Raw genomic sequence first — 16881 nt, 5'->3', positions numbered from 1 at the left:
GGCAAGGTGGTTCATACAGCCTACCTTGATCTGGCCAAGGCATTTGATACCATTCCCCACTCAGGAATCATAGAAAAACTCACTAAGCTAGGCATCAACCCCTATATAACTAGATGGGTTGCAAACTGGCTCACAGGTAGAACCCACAGTGTGAAAGTAGCTGACTCCAAGTCAGACTGCCGACCAGTCACGAGTGGAGTCCCACAGGGTTCATTCCTGGGTTCCCTCCTGTATGGTATCTACTTCTCTGAAGTCCAGGCCAACACGAAGGGACTCTCGCTGACAAAGTTTGCAGACAATTTTAAGTTGGGAGCTATCATTAACTCCCCAAGTGATGCTGACATCCTACAAAAAGGCCTCACCTGAGACCAATGACTGGTGTCAAAACCATGGCCTTAAGCTCAATGCCAAAAAAATGGGTCATCTCCTTTGGGAAAAACCCGGTTCCCATGGATTACCACATCGATGGTAGTCCACTGAACACAGAAGGCGCTATAAGAGATCTGGGAACACAGGCTGACAGCAACCTCTCTTTAGACCACCACATTGCCAGTGTGGTCAGAAAGTCCTTCTATGTAGCACATCTCATTACTAAGGGTTTTGCATTTAGGAAGAAAGGGGTCAATGTCTCCCTCTAGTCTTCCCTCATTAAGCCTGTCAAGGAGTACAATGGCCCATTTGGCATGTAGCTCACTAAACACCTGCAACAACTGGACAAGCCGCAAAAGTACCTCACAAAGAGGATCCTAGGTCTTATACATTTGTCCTATATGGACAGAGTAAAAAAACTCCAACTATTCTCTGTCTCATATTGCCTACTTAGAGGTGATCACTGCTTGACTTACAAAGCCATGTCTGACCCAGCTCAGTTAGAAATGCTACATCTAAAGAAATCTCAATCCCTCCACACCACACGCTCCAAAGACCTCAACCTCATTACCACAATCAACAGAACATGCTGGAGGGACAGGTTCATAACCCACAGACTGCCCATGCTATGGAACAGACTTCCCATACATGTCAAGCAGAGCACCACACTGACCCTTCTTCAAGAGAAATCTTGATGACTGGATGGGAAATAGAAAATTCACCCCAGGGATCACTCCAGTGGCTTTACTCAACAGAGGCACTGGGAACTAAGGTCAGGTGGCACGATGTCAGGGTAATCCTATGGGCTAGGCTTGTAAAGACCCCAGGGCCATTAGCCTAGTACACACCTATGAACAGATGCTCTGTACATGCAGTTTAAGTATCCTCATGTACACACCCAGATGGCCAAGAACTCCACATGTAATCCTATTCCCCTTACAATTAAATAAAAAAAAAGAAAGAAATGCATAAATTGCACATAAAGGGATGTACAAGATAAACATTATCATACACACAACAGTGTGCATGCAGAAAACATCTCCAAGGCATCCCAACTCACTTAAGTAATTGAGTCCAGGTAGGGGGAAGGAGGACGGGGAGTAAGGAATGAATGAAGATCTACAACACAGATGGAATGTTATGGTAAAACATAACTTCTTTACTTTATCTGATTTTGTAAATCTTCATTCATTCCTTACGATTAGGACCTAATCCCTAGCTACTTGCGTCCTGAGTGACCCTATGGAAGGATATTCTTGAGCACCATCGAACCCAAAGAACGCACTTCCCCTGGAGGCCATATCCAATTTGTAGTGAGTGATAAATGTATGCGGTCTTGCCTAAGTGGCTGCTGCACAAATATCATCCATGGAGGCTCTACAGTGAAAAGCCACTGAAGTTACTATTGATCTAGTGGAATGAGCCTCGACTTTCAAAGGCAAGGGTACTTTGTTTTGTAGATGGATGAAAGTGATAGCATTCCTAAGCCATTTTGACAAGAGTTACTTTGGATATAGCTTTGCCCAGTCTGGGGACTGAGAAGGCAACAAATAGCCAATCAGATTTTCTGAATGATTTTGTTCTGTCCAAATAAAAACGAAGTTGTCTATGCACATCTAGTGCATGTAGAAAAACGGGGAAAGAGGAGAGATAAATCAATGGACTGATTAATAGAAGACACCGAGATAACTCTGGGTAGAAAAGAAAGATTAGTATGGAGTGAAACCCTTTTCTTGTGGAAAATCTTTTTTTTTTTTTTTTTTTTTTTAAACACTCAGGGCCTGCAATTCAGACACTCTCCTGGCAGAAGTGAGAGCAACTTCTAGTTGGGTCTTCCATGATAAGAATTTAATGTCACACGAATTTGAGGGCTTGAACGGTGAACCAGTCAGGTTTTGTAGGACTAGAGTTAAATTCCAAGGTTCTTTTGGCGGCTTAAAGGGCAGTTTGATATGCAAGACACCTTTCATGAAAGTCTTACAGAGTCGGTGGGAAATAATTGAAGAGCTGTTAATCCCATTATGAAAATTAGCAATAGCTGCTAAGTATACCGTAATGGTAGATGCTGAGGTTCCTGCGTGTAATAAGGTAGTAAGGTATTCTAAAATCTTGTGCATAGGCGATGAGAAGGCATCAATCTTTTGTTCTTTGGCCCAAAGAGAAAACCTTGTCCATTTGCTATAATAGATTTCCCTGGTGGATGTTTTTTTTGTGAAGCTAGAAAGATTTCACTGACAGGGAAGGATAGGTCAGTTTGCTTGGCAATCACTGGAAGTGGAGATACCAAGTTGTGAGCTTGAGGCTGTGGAGGCTGGGGTGAACCAGTCCTTGTGGGCGAGTGAGAATTCCCTGGGAGGGGGTCCAAGGTCCATGGGCAGTGAACCAGATGAGGCCAAAGGAAGGGGAACTAGACTTGATGGGGCCAGTAGGGGACAATGAGGATGACTGCCTCTCAACCTTTGAGCTTTCTTCAGGAACTGTGAAATGAGGGGAAAGGGGGAAAAGGCATACAGTAGACCCGGGCACCAATCATGAGTTAGAGCATCTCTTGGTGACTCCCCCTGAGGGGGAATTAGGGCAAAGCAGCGTATGCATTTGTGGTTGAGGGGGGATGTAAACAGATCGCAGCAAGGCTTGCCCCAGCGACAGAAGATTTGAGTCACTACTGCAGGATTGAGAGACCACTCATGAGGCATCAGGATATTCCTGCTCACAGTGTCTGCGATTAGGTTGGAACTCCCGGAAATGTGCATTGCTATGAGAAAAATGTTGGAAGCCATCGCCCATGCCATATTCTCATGGCTTCCTGACATAAGGGGTATGACCTGGTTCCACTTTGTTTGTTGATGTACCAGACAACTGACAAGTTGCCCGACTGTATTGTAACTGTCCCGGAAGGGAGGGAAGTATGGAACACTTACAATGCTAGGAGAAGCGCCCTCAGTTCCAAGACACTTATGTGCAGGTTGGCCTTTATGAGTGACCAAGTGCCTTGGACAATCTTCCCTTGGTAATACCCCCCCCCACCCTAACAAGGAAGCGTCCGTGGTCACTGTGGCCCTGGGCTGGGGGAGAGAAAACGGTCGACACCACAGGTTCTCTTCTGGCTTCATCCACCAGGACAAATCGTTCCTGCAGTGATTTGTTACGAGTACTGGGTGAGAGATTGGATGGGACAGGAGTGACCATTGGGAAGATATGAGACTCCTACAATGGTTCCTATGTAACTTTGCCAGAGGCACTGAAGTGATGGTCGCTGCCATGGAACCCAACAGTTGCAGTACTAGGTGTGCTGGGATGAATTGCTGAAGTAGGAAAGCCTGGACCTGGGTTCTTATCTTTAGAAGCCTGTAAGGAGGTAGAGCAGCTCGGCAAGATATTGTGTTGAAGAGTGCTTCAATAAATTTCAAGGTTCGAGTTGGTAGTAGATTTGACTTGCCCAGGTTGATTGTAATTCCTAGCTCTAGAGCAGGCCCTTGAGTGTATGAGATTGCAAAAACCAAGAGACTCCTGGTCGGAGTGGTGAGGAGCCAATCATCTAAATATGCAAACACCCGAAATCCTTGTAGCCTGACGTGAGCTACTACTATTGCCATGCATTTGGTTAACACCCTGGGGGTAGTGGAGAGAACAAAGGGCAGTACTCTGAACTGATAGTGACAGGCTTCCAGCTGGAAGTGGAGGTATCTTCTGGACTGTTTGTCCACTTCTATGTGGTAATACGCATCCTGAAGATCTATCGAGCACATCCAGTCATCTTTCTCTAGAAAGAGGAGAATGGACTGAACCATGACAATCTGGAACTTCTCTTGTCTGACAAATTTGTTTAGTATGCCGAGATCCAACGTTGGTCTCCAGTCCCCAGTCTTTTTTGGCACTAAAAAGAACCTAGAGTAAAATCTGGATCCTATCTGGTCTTGTGGGACTAACTGGATGACACTTTTTTTCTAACAGCTTTCCAACTTCTAATGCTGCTGTGTCCCTCTGACTAGGTGGAACATCGGGAATTTACCTTAGAGGCTTGGGGATGAGGTTGAAGGGGATGTGGTAACCCCTGGTTATTATTGTCTGCACCCAGAAATCTGTTATTGCTTGCCAGGCTGATTGGTGGAGAGAAAAACATCCCCCGACTGCTTCCAGAGGAAAGCAATTGGGTGGCTGCTCAGGAGTGCTGATAGGGCTGGGCCAGAGAAGGAGTCTCTGACACCCTGATTACGCAGTCCCCCTCTGCCGAGATACGGGCATCTTCCAGATGAATTCCCCCCTCTGACCCGGGGGGGGGGGGGCTGCTCACCACGAGCATCACAGAAAGGTCCTTGGGATTTTTTGAACCACATCTTTCCTCCCCTCTGATGCCTGGAATAAGATCGTTGAGGGTTGGAAAAACGTATGCCCACAGCAGATATGGTCTTTCTATCCTTCTCACATTGTGCCAATGTATCTCTAACTTTAGGGCCAAAAAGGGAAGAGTCATTAACGGGTACATAGATGAAGGAAGACTTGAAGGGGTCTGCGAAGTCACATACGTGCATCCAGGCATGACGTCTTGTGACAATGTCTGAAGTGGATGCTCTCGCTGCCCCTTTGGTTGTGTGAGCAATCAACCGCATACAGGAGTTAAAAATGGACTGAATGGTAACAAGCTGAGAGGCAACTTTATCTCGTACCTCATCAGGCAGTACCTCCCGTCAAAGAGGCTGAGAGTTTTGAAATCAAATCTCTCTGGAGGCACGTAAAATGTGCCATATAATTCAGGGACTGAATGGCAAAGGTCACTGAAGAAAATGTCCGCTTCCCTAGTCTGTCCAAAGTCAGAGACTCCCTGTTTGGGGGATGGAAAGCTGAACTATCCTCTGCAAGTTCTCTTTTTGTGGCTGCCGCCATGACCATGGAAGTCCACGAATAGATGCTTGGACCAGAGAGGTTGGTCTTCTGGGGGTGAAACAATTTTGTCAGGCCTCCAGGGAACTGGTTCAACATTGTCTGGAGCCTTCTAGGCATACTGCACGATAAGTTTAATTAACTCGTCTGCAAAAGGGGTCACCCAGGAAGTAGACGGTCGGGCATGGAAAGCTTACAAGAATAGTGACTCCTCCGAAGGTTTGGAGGACTTCCAGTCTCCCCTCTGCTTGAGGATTTTGAGAATGTCTCCAAAGGAGGCATCTTCCAGCGGAGACCTTGGCGACCCATCTCCCTCACAGTAGTCAGTATTTCGGTAACATTCTTCTAGGGAATCTAGGTGCATCCTCTTGCACTCTTTCTTCTGGGGTGGCTCTTCAGTGGGCTCTTCTGAAGAGGATCCCAGAGAGAGGGTTCCTTTGGGCAGGAAGTCTTGCTGTTCCCGTGCTCAAAAGTCCTTGTGTAGGAGACTGTGTCAGCTGCATACTAGAGGGAAGGAGTGGTTCCGATGCATTGGGTGTCAACTGTTCACTCGCAGAAGCAAGGGCCCTCTCCATCACCTGGCTGCAAAGCAGGTCCACCCAAAGAGGGATGGCAGCCAGGAGCAGAGAAGGATAACCTCGGAACCGGGTTCACACCCCGCTCGGAACCTGCCCCCAGGATAGGAGCCCTGAAAGGACTGGAAACGGTCGGCGTCACTGGAGCCATAGATGGCGCCATGGAAAAAATTGGTGCTGAACTAGGGATCGTGGTGCAGGCAGTGTGGTCACAATCCTGAGGATGGACCAGCTTCCGACTGGAGCATGGTGCAAAAGGATTCTGGTGCCGATAAGGAAGACGTTTTCGTCGGGACCATAGCAGAAGTACTGGGGAGAGCATTGGTACTGAGGGCTCCGAGGTCTGGAAGGAAGTCGGAGGATAAACAGGGAAATAAGCAGAAAGGGCTTGGGCTCCGGGTGGGAGAAAAGCAAGAGTTGGTAAGCCTCTAGCCACTAGGAACTGATCAACAAGCCTCACTACATCTATTTCTGACAGGCTCCTGGTGGATCTGATAGATGCTGCTAAGGGGGAATCCGACCTGTCCAGAAAAGGGCTGTACTGCTGCCCTACGAATGGGTCATAAATAGGAGAATATATTGTCCTTGGTAAAATTTCAGTCTTTGGCACTGAGGATGGAGCCGTAGACAGAGCCGTGAAGGTAATCGGTACCGTAACTGGGGTCGGTACTGATATGGTCACAGCAAAGGATCCTTGTTCCGAGATTGTTGATGGCACCAAGGTAATGGTTTGAGTCCCTGGTGCCTAATACGTCTGCGCTGACTGCGCCGAAGTAAGTAGGGGCCGCTTCGGTTCTGTGGAGGAGGGAGACACTGGAACCGAATGGCTTCTTTCTTAGAGCTACATTTTTCTTTGGAAGGAGGTGGTGAGACCTACGCCTCAGAGAGCGCCTCCAAAAAAGGGGTCTTTAGTAAGCCATTAAGAATAAGTTTATTCTTGTGCTCCGCCAGGGTGCGGGAACTAAAGTTTCGACAGATATCGCACAGTGCCTGTAAATGATCAACACCCAAACAATATACACACTGGGCATGGTTGTCAGAGTTGGGCACTTTCCACCCACATTTGTCGCACTGTTTGAAACCTGGAACTGTCTTCTTTTCAGACATTATGGCAACACTAGTATCAAAAAACTAAAAGTCTAACCAAACAGTAACAACATGTTATACACTATAGTGCAAATTCTACACACAGTAAAGATAACGTACAAGAAGATGTATGTGTGTGTGTGTACATATATATATATATATATATATATATATAGTTTTATATGTATATATATATATATAGACACACACACACACACACACACACACACACACACACACACATACATACATTTTTTTTTAGAGAAAAATGTACCAACAATGGTACCTAGAAAAAAAAAAGAAAGAGGAAGGGGAGGCCTACCACAAGGGTAAAAAGGAGAGACTGTACAAACGATAAAGAAGTTATGTACTCACCATAACGTTCCATCTGAGTAGGTAAACTTCATTTGTCAGCAACCTGTGGGTATCGGATCCGAGCCGGCAGCTTCAAACAGCTAAGATCCGAGCTCCAAGCTCCTCCCCTTACCCATAATCCCCTGCCATCCCTCTCTGACCTCAGATCGAGTTTGCTATAGTAAAACAGCATATTACAACAAAGTATCACCTGCAACTCCTAACCTGGTGTTATCTGGAGAAAAGGACAAGGAATCCTTCTAGGATGCACTATAAGTTAGGCGGATGGAGGGGGGGGGTTGGTTGCTGACAAATGAAGTTTACCTACTCAGATGGAACGTTATGGTGAGTACATAACTTCTTTATCTGAAGTAAACTTCATTTGTCCATTAACCTGTGGGACAGAGTCCCCAGCTACCCAAACTTGGGGGGGTCCCTATGGAAGGATATTCCGGAGCACTGCAGAGCCAAAGGATGCTCTCCCTCTGGAAATTAGATCCAACTTGTAATGGTTAATGAAAGTATGGGATGAAGCCCAAGTGGCTGCTGAACAAATGTCGTCCAAGGAGAGACTGGAGCAAATGGCAGCAGAAGTAGAGATCGATCAGGTAGAATGAGCGTGGACTCTTTCAGGTTCAGGTCTACCAGAACTCTTACATGCAAGAAGTATACATTGGGAAATCCACCTGGACAATGTAACTTTTGATACTGGTTTGCCCAAAGAGGGTCTTGCAAAGGATACAAAGAGTTGCTCAGATTGCCTATGTTCAGCGGTCCTGTGCAAGCAGAATCTCAATTGCCTATGTACGTCCAGAGAATGCAATTTGTATTCACCCTTGTTTTGATAATTTGGAAAGAAAACTGGTAAATTAATAGATTGATTAATATTGGGCTCAGAAGCAACTTTGGGTGGAAAGGAGGGATTGATCCTGAGGGAAACTCTATCTTTATGGAAGACCAAGTACGGTGGTTTGGCGCAAAGGGCTTGAAGCTCCGAAACCCTTCTAGCCGAAGTGATAGCAATGAGAAAGGCTGTCTTCCAAGAAAAGTATTTCAGATCCACCAAGGCTGCAGGTTCAAATGGAGGGCCGGTCAAGCACTGGAGAACAAGAGTTAAATCCCATAGAGGGACTGCGTCTTTCACCGGAGGTCTTAAGAGGAAGGTGCCTTTTAAGAAAGTCTTACATAATTTGAAAGATGCTAAGGAACCAAGGTCACTTCCCACATGATAATGGGAAATTGCAGCTAACTGGACTTTGACTGTGGAAGAGCTAGCACCTTGGTCGAATAAGGTCGACAAAAATTCTAACACCGCTGGTATGGGAGCTGTAAAAGGATCCAAATTTTTATGCTCCGCCCAGATAGTAAAACGTTTCCATTTGCTGTTATAAACCTTTCTCACAGAAGGTTTATGAGCGGCCACTAAAATAGCCTTAACAGGGGACGAGATACCGGGAGTCCTAACTATTACTGGAACTGGATCAGCCAAGCACTGAGCTTGAGGTTGTCCAGGGTTCAGAGTTGGTAAACCCAATGGGTGAGAGATCAGATCCGGGGTGGGATCTAGAATCCATGGAGGATTCACTAGATGAGACCATAGACATGGGAACCATGTTTGACGAGGCCAGAATGGGGCTATGAGGATTACTCTGCTCCCCAACAGACGGGCTTTCTGCAAGAATTTTAGCATTAGGGGAAGAGGGGGATAAGCATAAAGTAGACCAGATGGCCAAACATGCACCAGAGCGTCTATGGGGGATTCCTCTGGTGGGGGAATTAGAGCGAAGTAGTCGCTGCACTTTGCGTTCGAAGGAGACGTGAAGAGATTGCAGCAAGGTTGACACCACTTGAGGAAGATTTGCTTCACTATTCTGGGGTTCAGAGACCACTCGTACAGCGAGAGGATGGTTCGACTCAGCCTGCCTGCTAAGATGTTTGACCGACACGGAATATGCATCGCTATGAGAAAGCGGTTGGTGGAGATCGCCCATTCCCAAACTCTCATGGCCTCTCGACAAAGTGGGTAGGATCTGGTTCCCCCCTGTTTGTTGATATACCAGACCACTCACATGTTGTCTGTCTGAATTGCAACTGTCCCTAAGGGAAGAAGGGCTTGGAGTGCTTGCAACGCCAAAAGCACCGCTCTCATCTCTAGGACATTGATATGCAATAAGGTCTCTGAATGGGTCCACGTGCCTTGGACGGTTCTGCCCATACAGTGCCCCCCCCCCCCACCCTAGGTGAGAAGCATCCGTGGTCACCGTGGTTAGAGGCGGGGACATAGAAAAGGGGCGCCCTATCTGGAGGTCTGGTGATTGGAGCCACCAGAGCAGGGAATTCCTGCAAGCCCTGCTGAGGGGGATAGGTGCACTCAGCGGGCATAGCAGGATGGACCATTGAACCTGCAAGGTCCACTGTAGTACTCTTATGTTCAAGCGCGCTAAAGGTAGCAGATTGATCGTGGCCACCATGGAACCTACAGCCCTCAGAACCAATTCCGCTGGAGGAGCCGAGGATTGTAATAGGGCCAGTACATGGAGCTTCAGTGTATGAATCCGGTCCGGAGTTAAGAAGACTCTCAATAGGTTTGTGTCTAATCTGGCTCCTATGAAGTCTAAGATCTGGGTTGGATGAAGGGAAGATTTGTTGATGTTGATTGTGATTCCCAGCCGAGAGGCCAGGTGAAGGAAGTAATCTCTGGCTGAACATAGTAGATGACTGTTGAGGGCGGTCAGGAGCCAGTCTAACAGGTAGGGAAAGACCTGTATACCCTGGAGTCTCAGGTGGGCTGCTACCACTGCCAAAACTTTGGTGAACACCCTGGGGGCTGTGGTGAGACCAAAGAGGAGGGCCCTGAACTGGTAGTGACTGGCTCCTAGCCGGAAGCAGAGAAATCTTCTGGACCGTCTGTCCATCAATATGTTGTAGTAAGCATCCTTGAGGTCTATCGAGCACATCCAGTCATTCTCCTGCACGAGGGGGAGAATGGATTGAATGGTGACCATCCGGAACTTTTCTTTGGCCACTGACAGGTTTAGTAAGGACAGGTCAAGGATTGGCCTTAAGTCCCCCGTCTTTTTTGGCACCAAAAAGAACCGGGAGTAGAAGCCCGATCCGGACTGGTCTAGGGGGACGCACTGGATCGCTCTTTTTTCTAGCAGCTGCTTTATTTCTGCGGCTGCTGCCTCCCTTTGATTGGGTGGGACATCGGGGAGGCTACGGGGTCTGGGCGGGGGATTCAGAAAGGGGATTTTGTAACCTCTGGATATGATTTGAAGCACCCAGCGATCTGTTGTAATTGACTCCCAAACTGCTAGGTGCCTCGAGAAACGCCCCCCAACTGCCTCCAGAGTAGAACAGTCGGGTAACCCTTCAGGGCTGCTGCGCGGGCCGATCCGAAAAGGGTTCACTCAATTCTTCGGTCCCCCTCTGCCTCTGGGCTGGCGTCCACCTTGTCCTCCTCTGCCTCTGAAGGACGAGGGGTCCGGAGCAAAACGGGACTGTTGAGACTTCCGGAACCACATCTTCTTCTGTACCCTTTGGTTCCTGGAGAAGGACCTCTAGGGAGCAGAGAAGCGGACTCCGATGGCAGACGTCTTCCTGTCTTTCTCGCTATGGACCAGCATGTCGAGGACGGTCTTGCCAAAAAGCGAAGAACCGTCAAAATGGACATTTGCGAAGGATGCCTTGAAGGGTTCCGCAAAACTGCAGAGGCGGAGCCAAGCGTGTCGTCTCAAAACAACGCCCGCTCCACTAGCTCTAGCGGCTCCTTCCATTAAATGGGAGAGGAGCCGCATAGAAGTGTTCGAGATGGACTTGAGAGTGGCCATTCGAGCTGAGAACACCTTCTTATCCTCAGTCGACATGGACTCTGGGGGTGACCTGGCATATTCCTTGATGAGATCCCACTGGAGTCGTATGACGTGTGCCATATAGTTCAGCGACCTCACCGCGAAGGTAGCTGAAGCGAACATCAGCTTCCCCAGGTGGTCCATCGTTCGAGACTCCTTGTCGGGAGGATGGACAGAGGAACTCTCCTGGGCTCATTCCCTCTTGGTGGCAGCCGCCACCAACATGGCATCTACAGGAGCACCCTTGCTCCATACCGCCCTATCAGTGGGGGGGGGGGGGGCTAAGGATTTTATCTGGCCTCTTTGGAATGGGCTCAACAGTGTCCGGTTCCTTCCATGCCCTGGTAGTGGTGAGATCTACCAGGGGATCGGCGGGAGGGGACACCCAAGAGGTAGATGGGCCTGCGTCAAACGCCTCCAAGAACACAGACTCATCTGAGGAAGGCTTTTGGGCTGACCATCCCCCTCTAATTCGAAGGATTTCCATAATGTCTCTGAAGGAGACGTCCTCGGGGGGGGTGACCTTGGGGAACCTTCCCCTTCCTCTAAGTCCGTGTCTTCTGTCAAAGACTCAGGTGAGTCCAAGTGCCTCCTCTTGCACTTACGTTTGTGAGGGACCTCCTCAGGGGGGCTGTCCTAAGAGGCCTCACCAACCACATCTTGTTCCTCTAAGGGAACCACCTGGGACGTAGGCGCAGGATGTCCCTGGGGTCGGGTGATGTAAGGTAGGCCCGTCTGACAGAGAGTGCAGGGTTGATCCGTAGTCGGAGCCTGGGGCCTGGAACCCTTGACAATACCCTCTCCACTACATCGAATGCAGAGGGAGAACTGCTCTCTCTAGGATCCGAGAGCAGCCTCCTCAGATCAGATGTGTGGATCGGGGCTGGCGCCAAGGCAATAGGATCCGAAGGGCCAGTATACTCCGACTGAGACGGAGCCGAAGACACACTGACCCCTCCGGATCCAAAGCTCAGCTTTCAGCTCCGAGAACTCGGATCCGAAAAGGGACCCGACAAACTCGAGGGTGCGGTCGGAGCCGAAGTACGATGAACTATCGGCGCCGAACCTCCCCCGGCTCCTATGTAACCCGGATCCGAAGGCTCCGAACCCCGAAAGTGGGTCGGAGAAGGAGCAATCGGGGCGAAAAAGGGGGTCGAGCTCCCCCCCCACAGGGGGGGGGGCATGAGCACTCCCATCTGCAGCTGGGCCTGGAGGAACCTACGCATCATCTGGTCCATATCTACATCGGACAAGCTTCGGGTGGACCTAGAGGAGGCCCCCGAGGTGGGCCGGGAGTGCCGCCTCGATGAACTCGAAGGCAACTGGGTCTCCTCCTCCGGCTCCAGGGAGAAGCGAGGTGAATGGAGCCGGGAAGGAGAAGGCCCGGAAGCCCTGGGAGAAGCAGCTTGTTTAGCCGGCAGAGCCAAGGAGGAAGACTCGGCCCGCCGCTTGTGGTGTCTTTCCTTCTTCTTCTCTCGCTTAGCATCCCTCTCCTCCTGGCCTAAGGTGGGAGGTTGAATCCCGGCCAGTGGAGCAGGGGTGGAAGGGGACACTGCCACGGCAGGTGCCACCCAAGGGAGAGGAGGTCGAAGCCGAATCCGGGGGCAAAAGTCCCGCCAGAATCAGCTTCGATCTCCTGTCCTTTAGAGCCCTGGGGTTGAAGGCTGCACAAATAGTGCAGCCTGAGGAAAGGTGGTCAACCCCAAGGCAAATAACACACCGAATGTTGCCATCCGCCAGGGATAGCTTATAGCCACACTCGGTGCATTTGGAGAAAAAGGTTTTTGGGGCCTCAGACATAGTTAAACTAAAAAAACAACACAAGGCCCAACACACACTCCTTCACACACACGGGGAGGAATGAACTACACTAAAAATTAACCAGATAATATTAAAACTAAAGGGTTTTTAATACAAGGGCAACACACAAAACAACAAGCAATATTACACTACAGAAAATTTAGAAAAGCAATTTTTTTCTCACAGAATGACTAACTCCCACACCTGGAACTCATTCAAAGCTGTTGAGTCAACCGCGGCAAACGAGATCTGAGGTCAGAGAGGGATGGCAGGGGATTATGGGTAAGGGGAGGAGCTTGGAGCTCAGATCTTAGCTGTTTGAAGCTGCCGGCTCGGATCTGATATGGATCCGATACCCACAGGTTGATGGACAAATGAAGTTAACTACTTCAGATGGTACTTTAACTACTCGTGGTAGAGGGTAGGAAGATTAGCGAAAGAAGATGAGAAACGAACAACTACAAAAGAATACGTTTAAGAACTTTTTTAAAGAATTTTAAAGAGTTTTAGTTACTGAAAAAACACTTAGCTTTGAGATTGCTGGCCTGACACGTCTTGTAGGGAATGCGGCAAACGAGATCTGGAGAGACTGGAAGAGGGGCACAATGGGTAGGACTTAGCTTGAGAGTTTTTGGCTGGTGTGGGCTTGTGTATGGGCCATGTCGGTTCCAAGGACGGAACCGAAGTCCTAATCATAAGGAATGAATGAAGATTTACAACATCAGATCTACTGTTATCCGGCATCTACCAATCCTCATGGGTGCCGTTTAACTGAGAGTTCACTGTATAAGGTTTAAAAAAAAATTAAGAAAACTTTTTTTTTAATTAATGTCACCATGCTAATACATCATATTTACAAATGTCAGTGTTTGGTCACTCTGGCTTTACCTTTCTGTCCAAAGCAATAAGCCACGAGCAAAAGCCTGCAATCGCCATACCCAAAACATACACTGCTAAAGTGTTACTCTAGCTTCATTAATACAAACTGTTTTAATGACTAATAAATTACCAGTATAACACTGAACAAGAAAATGATAACCATGCTGAAAAAAGTATAAATGCAGGTAAACAAGTATCTGACTTTAAGTACAACATACCACCATAGTATTCATGTTCACTCAGTGTAATACATACATACATATACATATACACACACACACACACACACATAAAATACTGTCGTATTACCTGCAGTACAACAGATACACAAAGATTAATCAAGCCAGCAGTACAAACAATCCAACCTCCAGTCAAACCGGATGGCTGCATTTTTTATTTCTCTATTTAGTTTCTGGCTTAAATTTCAATAATAAAAAAGAGAGAGGCTGGCCTGTGGCTGCCTCATACTTGATGGCTAGCTGCTAGTTCAAAGCAGCAACTAGCAAGTTTAAGAAAATTTCAAAATCTCAGAATCTGTCTAAATCTACAGATGGACAAAGACCTAATGGGCAGCATTTTCAGAAAAAGATTTAAATTAATTTTAATATGAATGATTCATAAAGGATCAGCTAAATAATGCATATATTCACAGCACATTCACTGTTAAAGTTTGACACTCAACCACAAGCTCAAAGAATAAAAAAAGCACTTGTTGTGTTCATCAGATAAGCCACTACAAGAATCCACAGTGTGTTACATAAAACCCAAATGAACACATCTCTGACAGGCTAACTATATTAGCTGGCTATTTGCTATCACTTCAGACAGGAGGCATTCTTGCTCCAGCTGCCTTTCTGAATGTGACGTTCACAGCACAAAACAAATCTGGATGAATGAGTTGCTGAAGATGACAGCCTTGAGATCAGCTTTCAATGAACAGTAGTGGAATGCACTTAATAAAAGCAAAAAAAAAAGAATGTATTGCAACAATCTGGTAATGTCTGCTCAGGTACACTTTGCTGCACAAAAGAATCCTATAGACAAACATGCACGCCAAAACATCACCTTCCTTCAAGTGTCTAAGTAAACCTCTCCTGCTTTTGAATCCAATTACATCAGATAAGTACCAAGTGCAAATTCAATCATGGGAACTTAACAACATGAGAATTAGAAAGAAACAATGTCAGCATAAGACAGCAATGTTGCAAAGAGCAATGCTTCTCTAAACACTGTGAAAAAGCAGCACTATGCTCCAGTTTTCTTTTGCCCAGAAGAAGTTAACCTGTATCTTACTGGTTTTAAAAATAAAGATGGGGATTTTGAATGCCATCACTACCAGTTCTACTGGGCAAAGCGAACGTGGTAAATATGAAAATAATTACACTGCATTGTAAACTATGAACTTACAGCTTAAAAATTAAGACTGGGAGTGGTGAAGAGACAGACATCATGGCTGTGTTAAAACGGTTTACTATAAAAATTTCGAACTGAACTCCGTCGACTGCACTTTGTTCGAACACAGAAATTCGAAAACGGCAATGTCAAACATCAAAAGCCAAACTAGGAACGGGTTTTAACATGGGTCGAGATAGGGGCTTGATGTCTGACATTGCCATGTTCGAATTTCCGTGTTCGAACAAAGTGCAGTTGACGAAGTTCAGTTTGAAATCGAAGTTCAGTTTGAAATTTTGATAGTAAACTGTTAAAACATATGATCTACATACTGCTCCAGGAACATGTGGCAAAAGTGTTCTTAATGAACATGCATTATATGTACTTACATCAGGCAAGTTAAACCTAGGCATATTTTATAATCAACAAAATGAGAAAATAGCAATTCAAACATTATGATCCTCATTTATCTATCTTATGAGCAACTCACAAATATCAGCTATGGCTGCTTACCATATAAAATTCATCTCCCTATGTGAAGACTCAATCTGTGCAATGTCTCAGTCAAAAAGCCATCAAAATGAATGTAGAATCTACAAAATCATACTATCCACATTACTCTGTCAACCTCACCTTTTTGCATCACTGACGACCAATTAAAAAAAACTTCTCTATTGTTCTGGCTAATTCTGTCAAAAATGCAACGTGCACATCTTTTTATATGCGGTGGGGGGGACGACACACTAATGAAAGCAACCATGTTACAATATGCATGAACTTGAAGAAATAGAAGTGGATCAAATTAAGTGGTGAGATTTATGTGCTTGTCTCTCGACTCCAACTTACATGTTTGATGAGCTGGTGGACGGAGATCATTTCTCCACTGTTCTCTACTTCTTCCTCAGGTGGAGGGGTATTCAGAAGTGTGCTGATACATTGCTCCACTTGCGAATGCAAGAAGTTGTTATATACATACTTGAAGTACAAGTCCTGCAAAGAAAAGAAAAGAAAAAAAGAAAAGTACAAGCATAAACCACGACAAAAAAAAAATGAGCACAATAAGATTATTAATTATCGATGCATTCTCTCAACACTGTTAAAATAAGTGGCGAACACTACCTAGGACTAACTGGAGTTTCAAAGCCTTGGAACTAATGTGATAATCAAGACATTGCAGTAACATAAGTCTGTTACCATAAAAATAAATGCAACTATTTACCATACCAGATAATAACTGACAAGAGTACAGTAACTGAAACAAGTAGAAGCATATTTCTTAATTTCACATTTTAAAAAACTGCCATATTCCATACTCCGGTCTCACATGTTCCTTCTAGACTATGCAATACCCCACAGCTGGAACTAATGCTTGCATGCATATCTGGAAAATAAATACCTGACTATGACGTAAATACAGACCCGCAAATGCAGGACAACACAATGACAAGTCTACAATACTGTGAATATAACTTCACTGACAAGACAGACTTACTGTCCCCCCCATCCTGTCTCTCTGATTTATATTAAGAATAACACCACTCCTTCAACATTTTTACTTTATTCTATAGCCCTTTCTGGAAGCATTCCTTTAGACTCCTTCCAGAAGCCTTAAATCTATTTTTATGACCTTGAGAAATGCACAACATATTCAAGCTGTGCACGACTAGGGCTCAGTTTCATAGGTACTAACTAGG

At 46.4% G+C, this 16881-nt stretch overlaps 1 protein-coding gene across 1 annotated transcript in view; it reads right to left on the bottom strand.

Moving 5' to 3' along the window:
* PPP6R1 (protein phosphatase 6 regulatory subunit 1) overlaps positions 1-16881 on the bottom strand; it is a 3522349-nt gene that overhangs the window by 1968859 nt on the left and 1536609 nt on the right. Inside the window, exon 10 of the mRNA XM_044059463.1 lies at positions 16034-16177. Within this exon, the coding sequence (XP_043915398.1) occupies positions 16034-16177 (144 nt within the window). The remainder of the gene's footprint in view (positions 1-16033; positions 16178-16881) is intronic.

This window comes from Protopterus annectens, chromosome 17.part0 (genome assembly GCF_019279795.1).
Source record: "Protopterus annectens isolate FY-2018-M chromosome 17.part0, PAN1.0, whole genome shotgun sequence".
NCBI lineage: Eukaryota > Metazoa > Chordata > Ceratodontiformes > Protopteridae > Protopterus > Protopterus annectens.
Note: the sequence above shows the minus strand (reverse complement) of the source record. Positions and strands in the feature narration are given on the sequence as shown.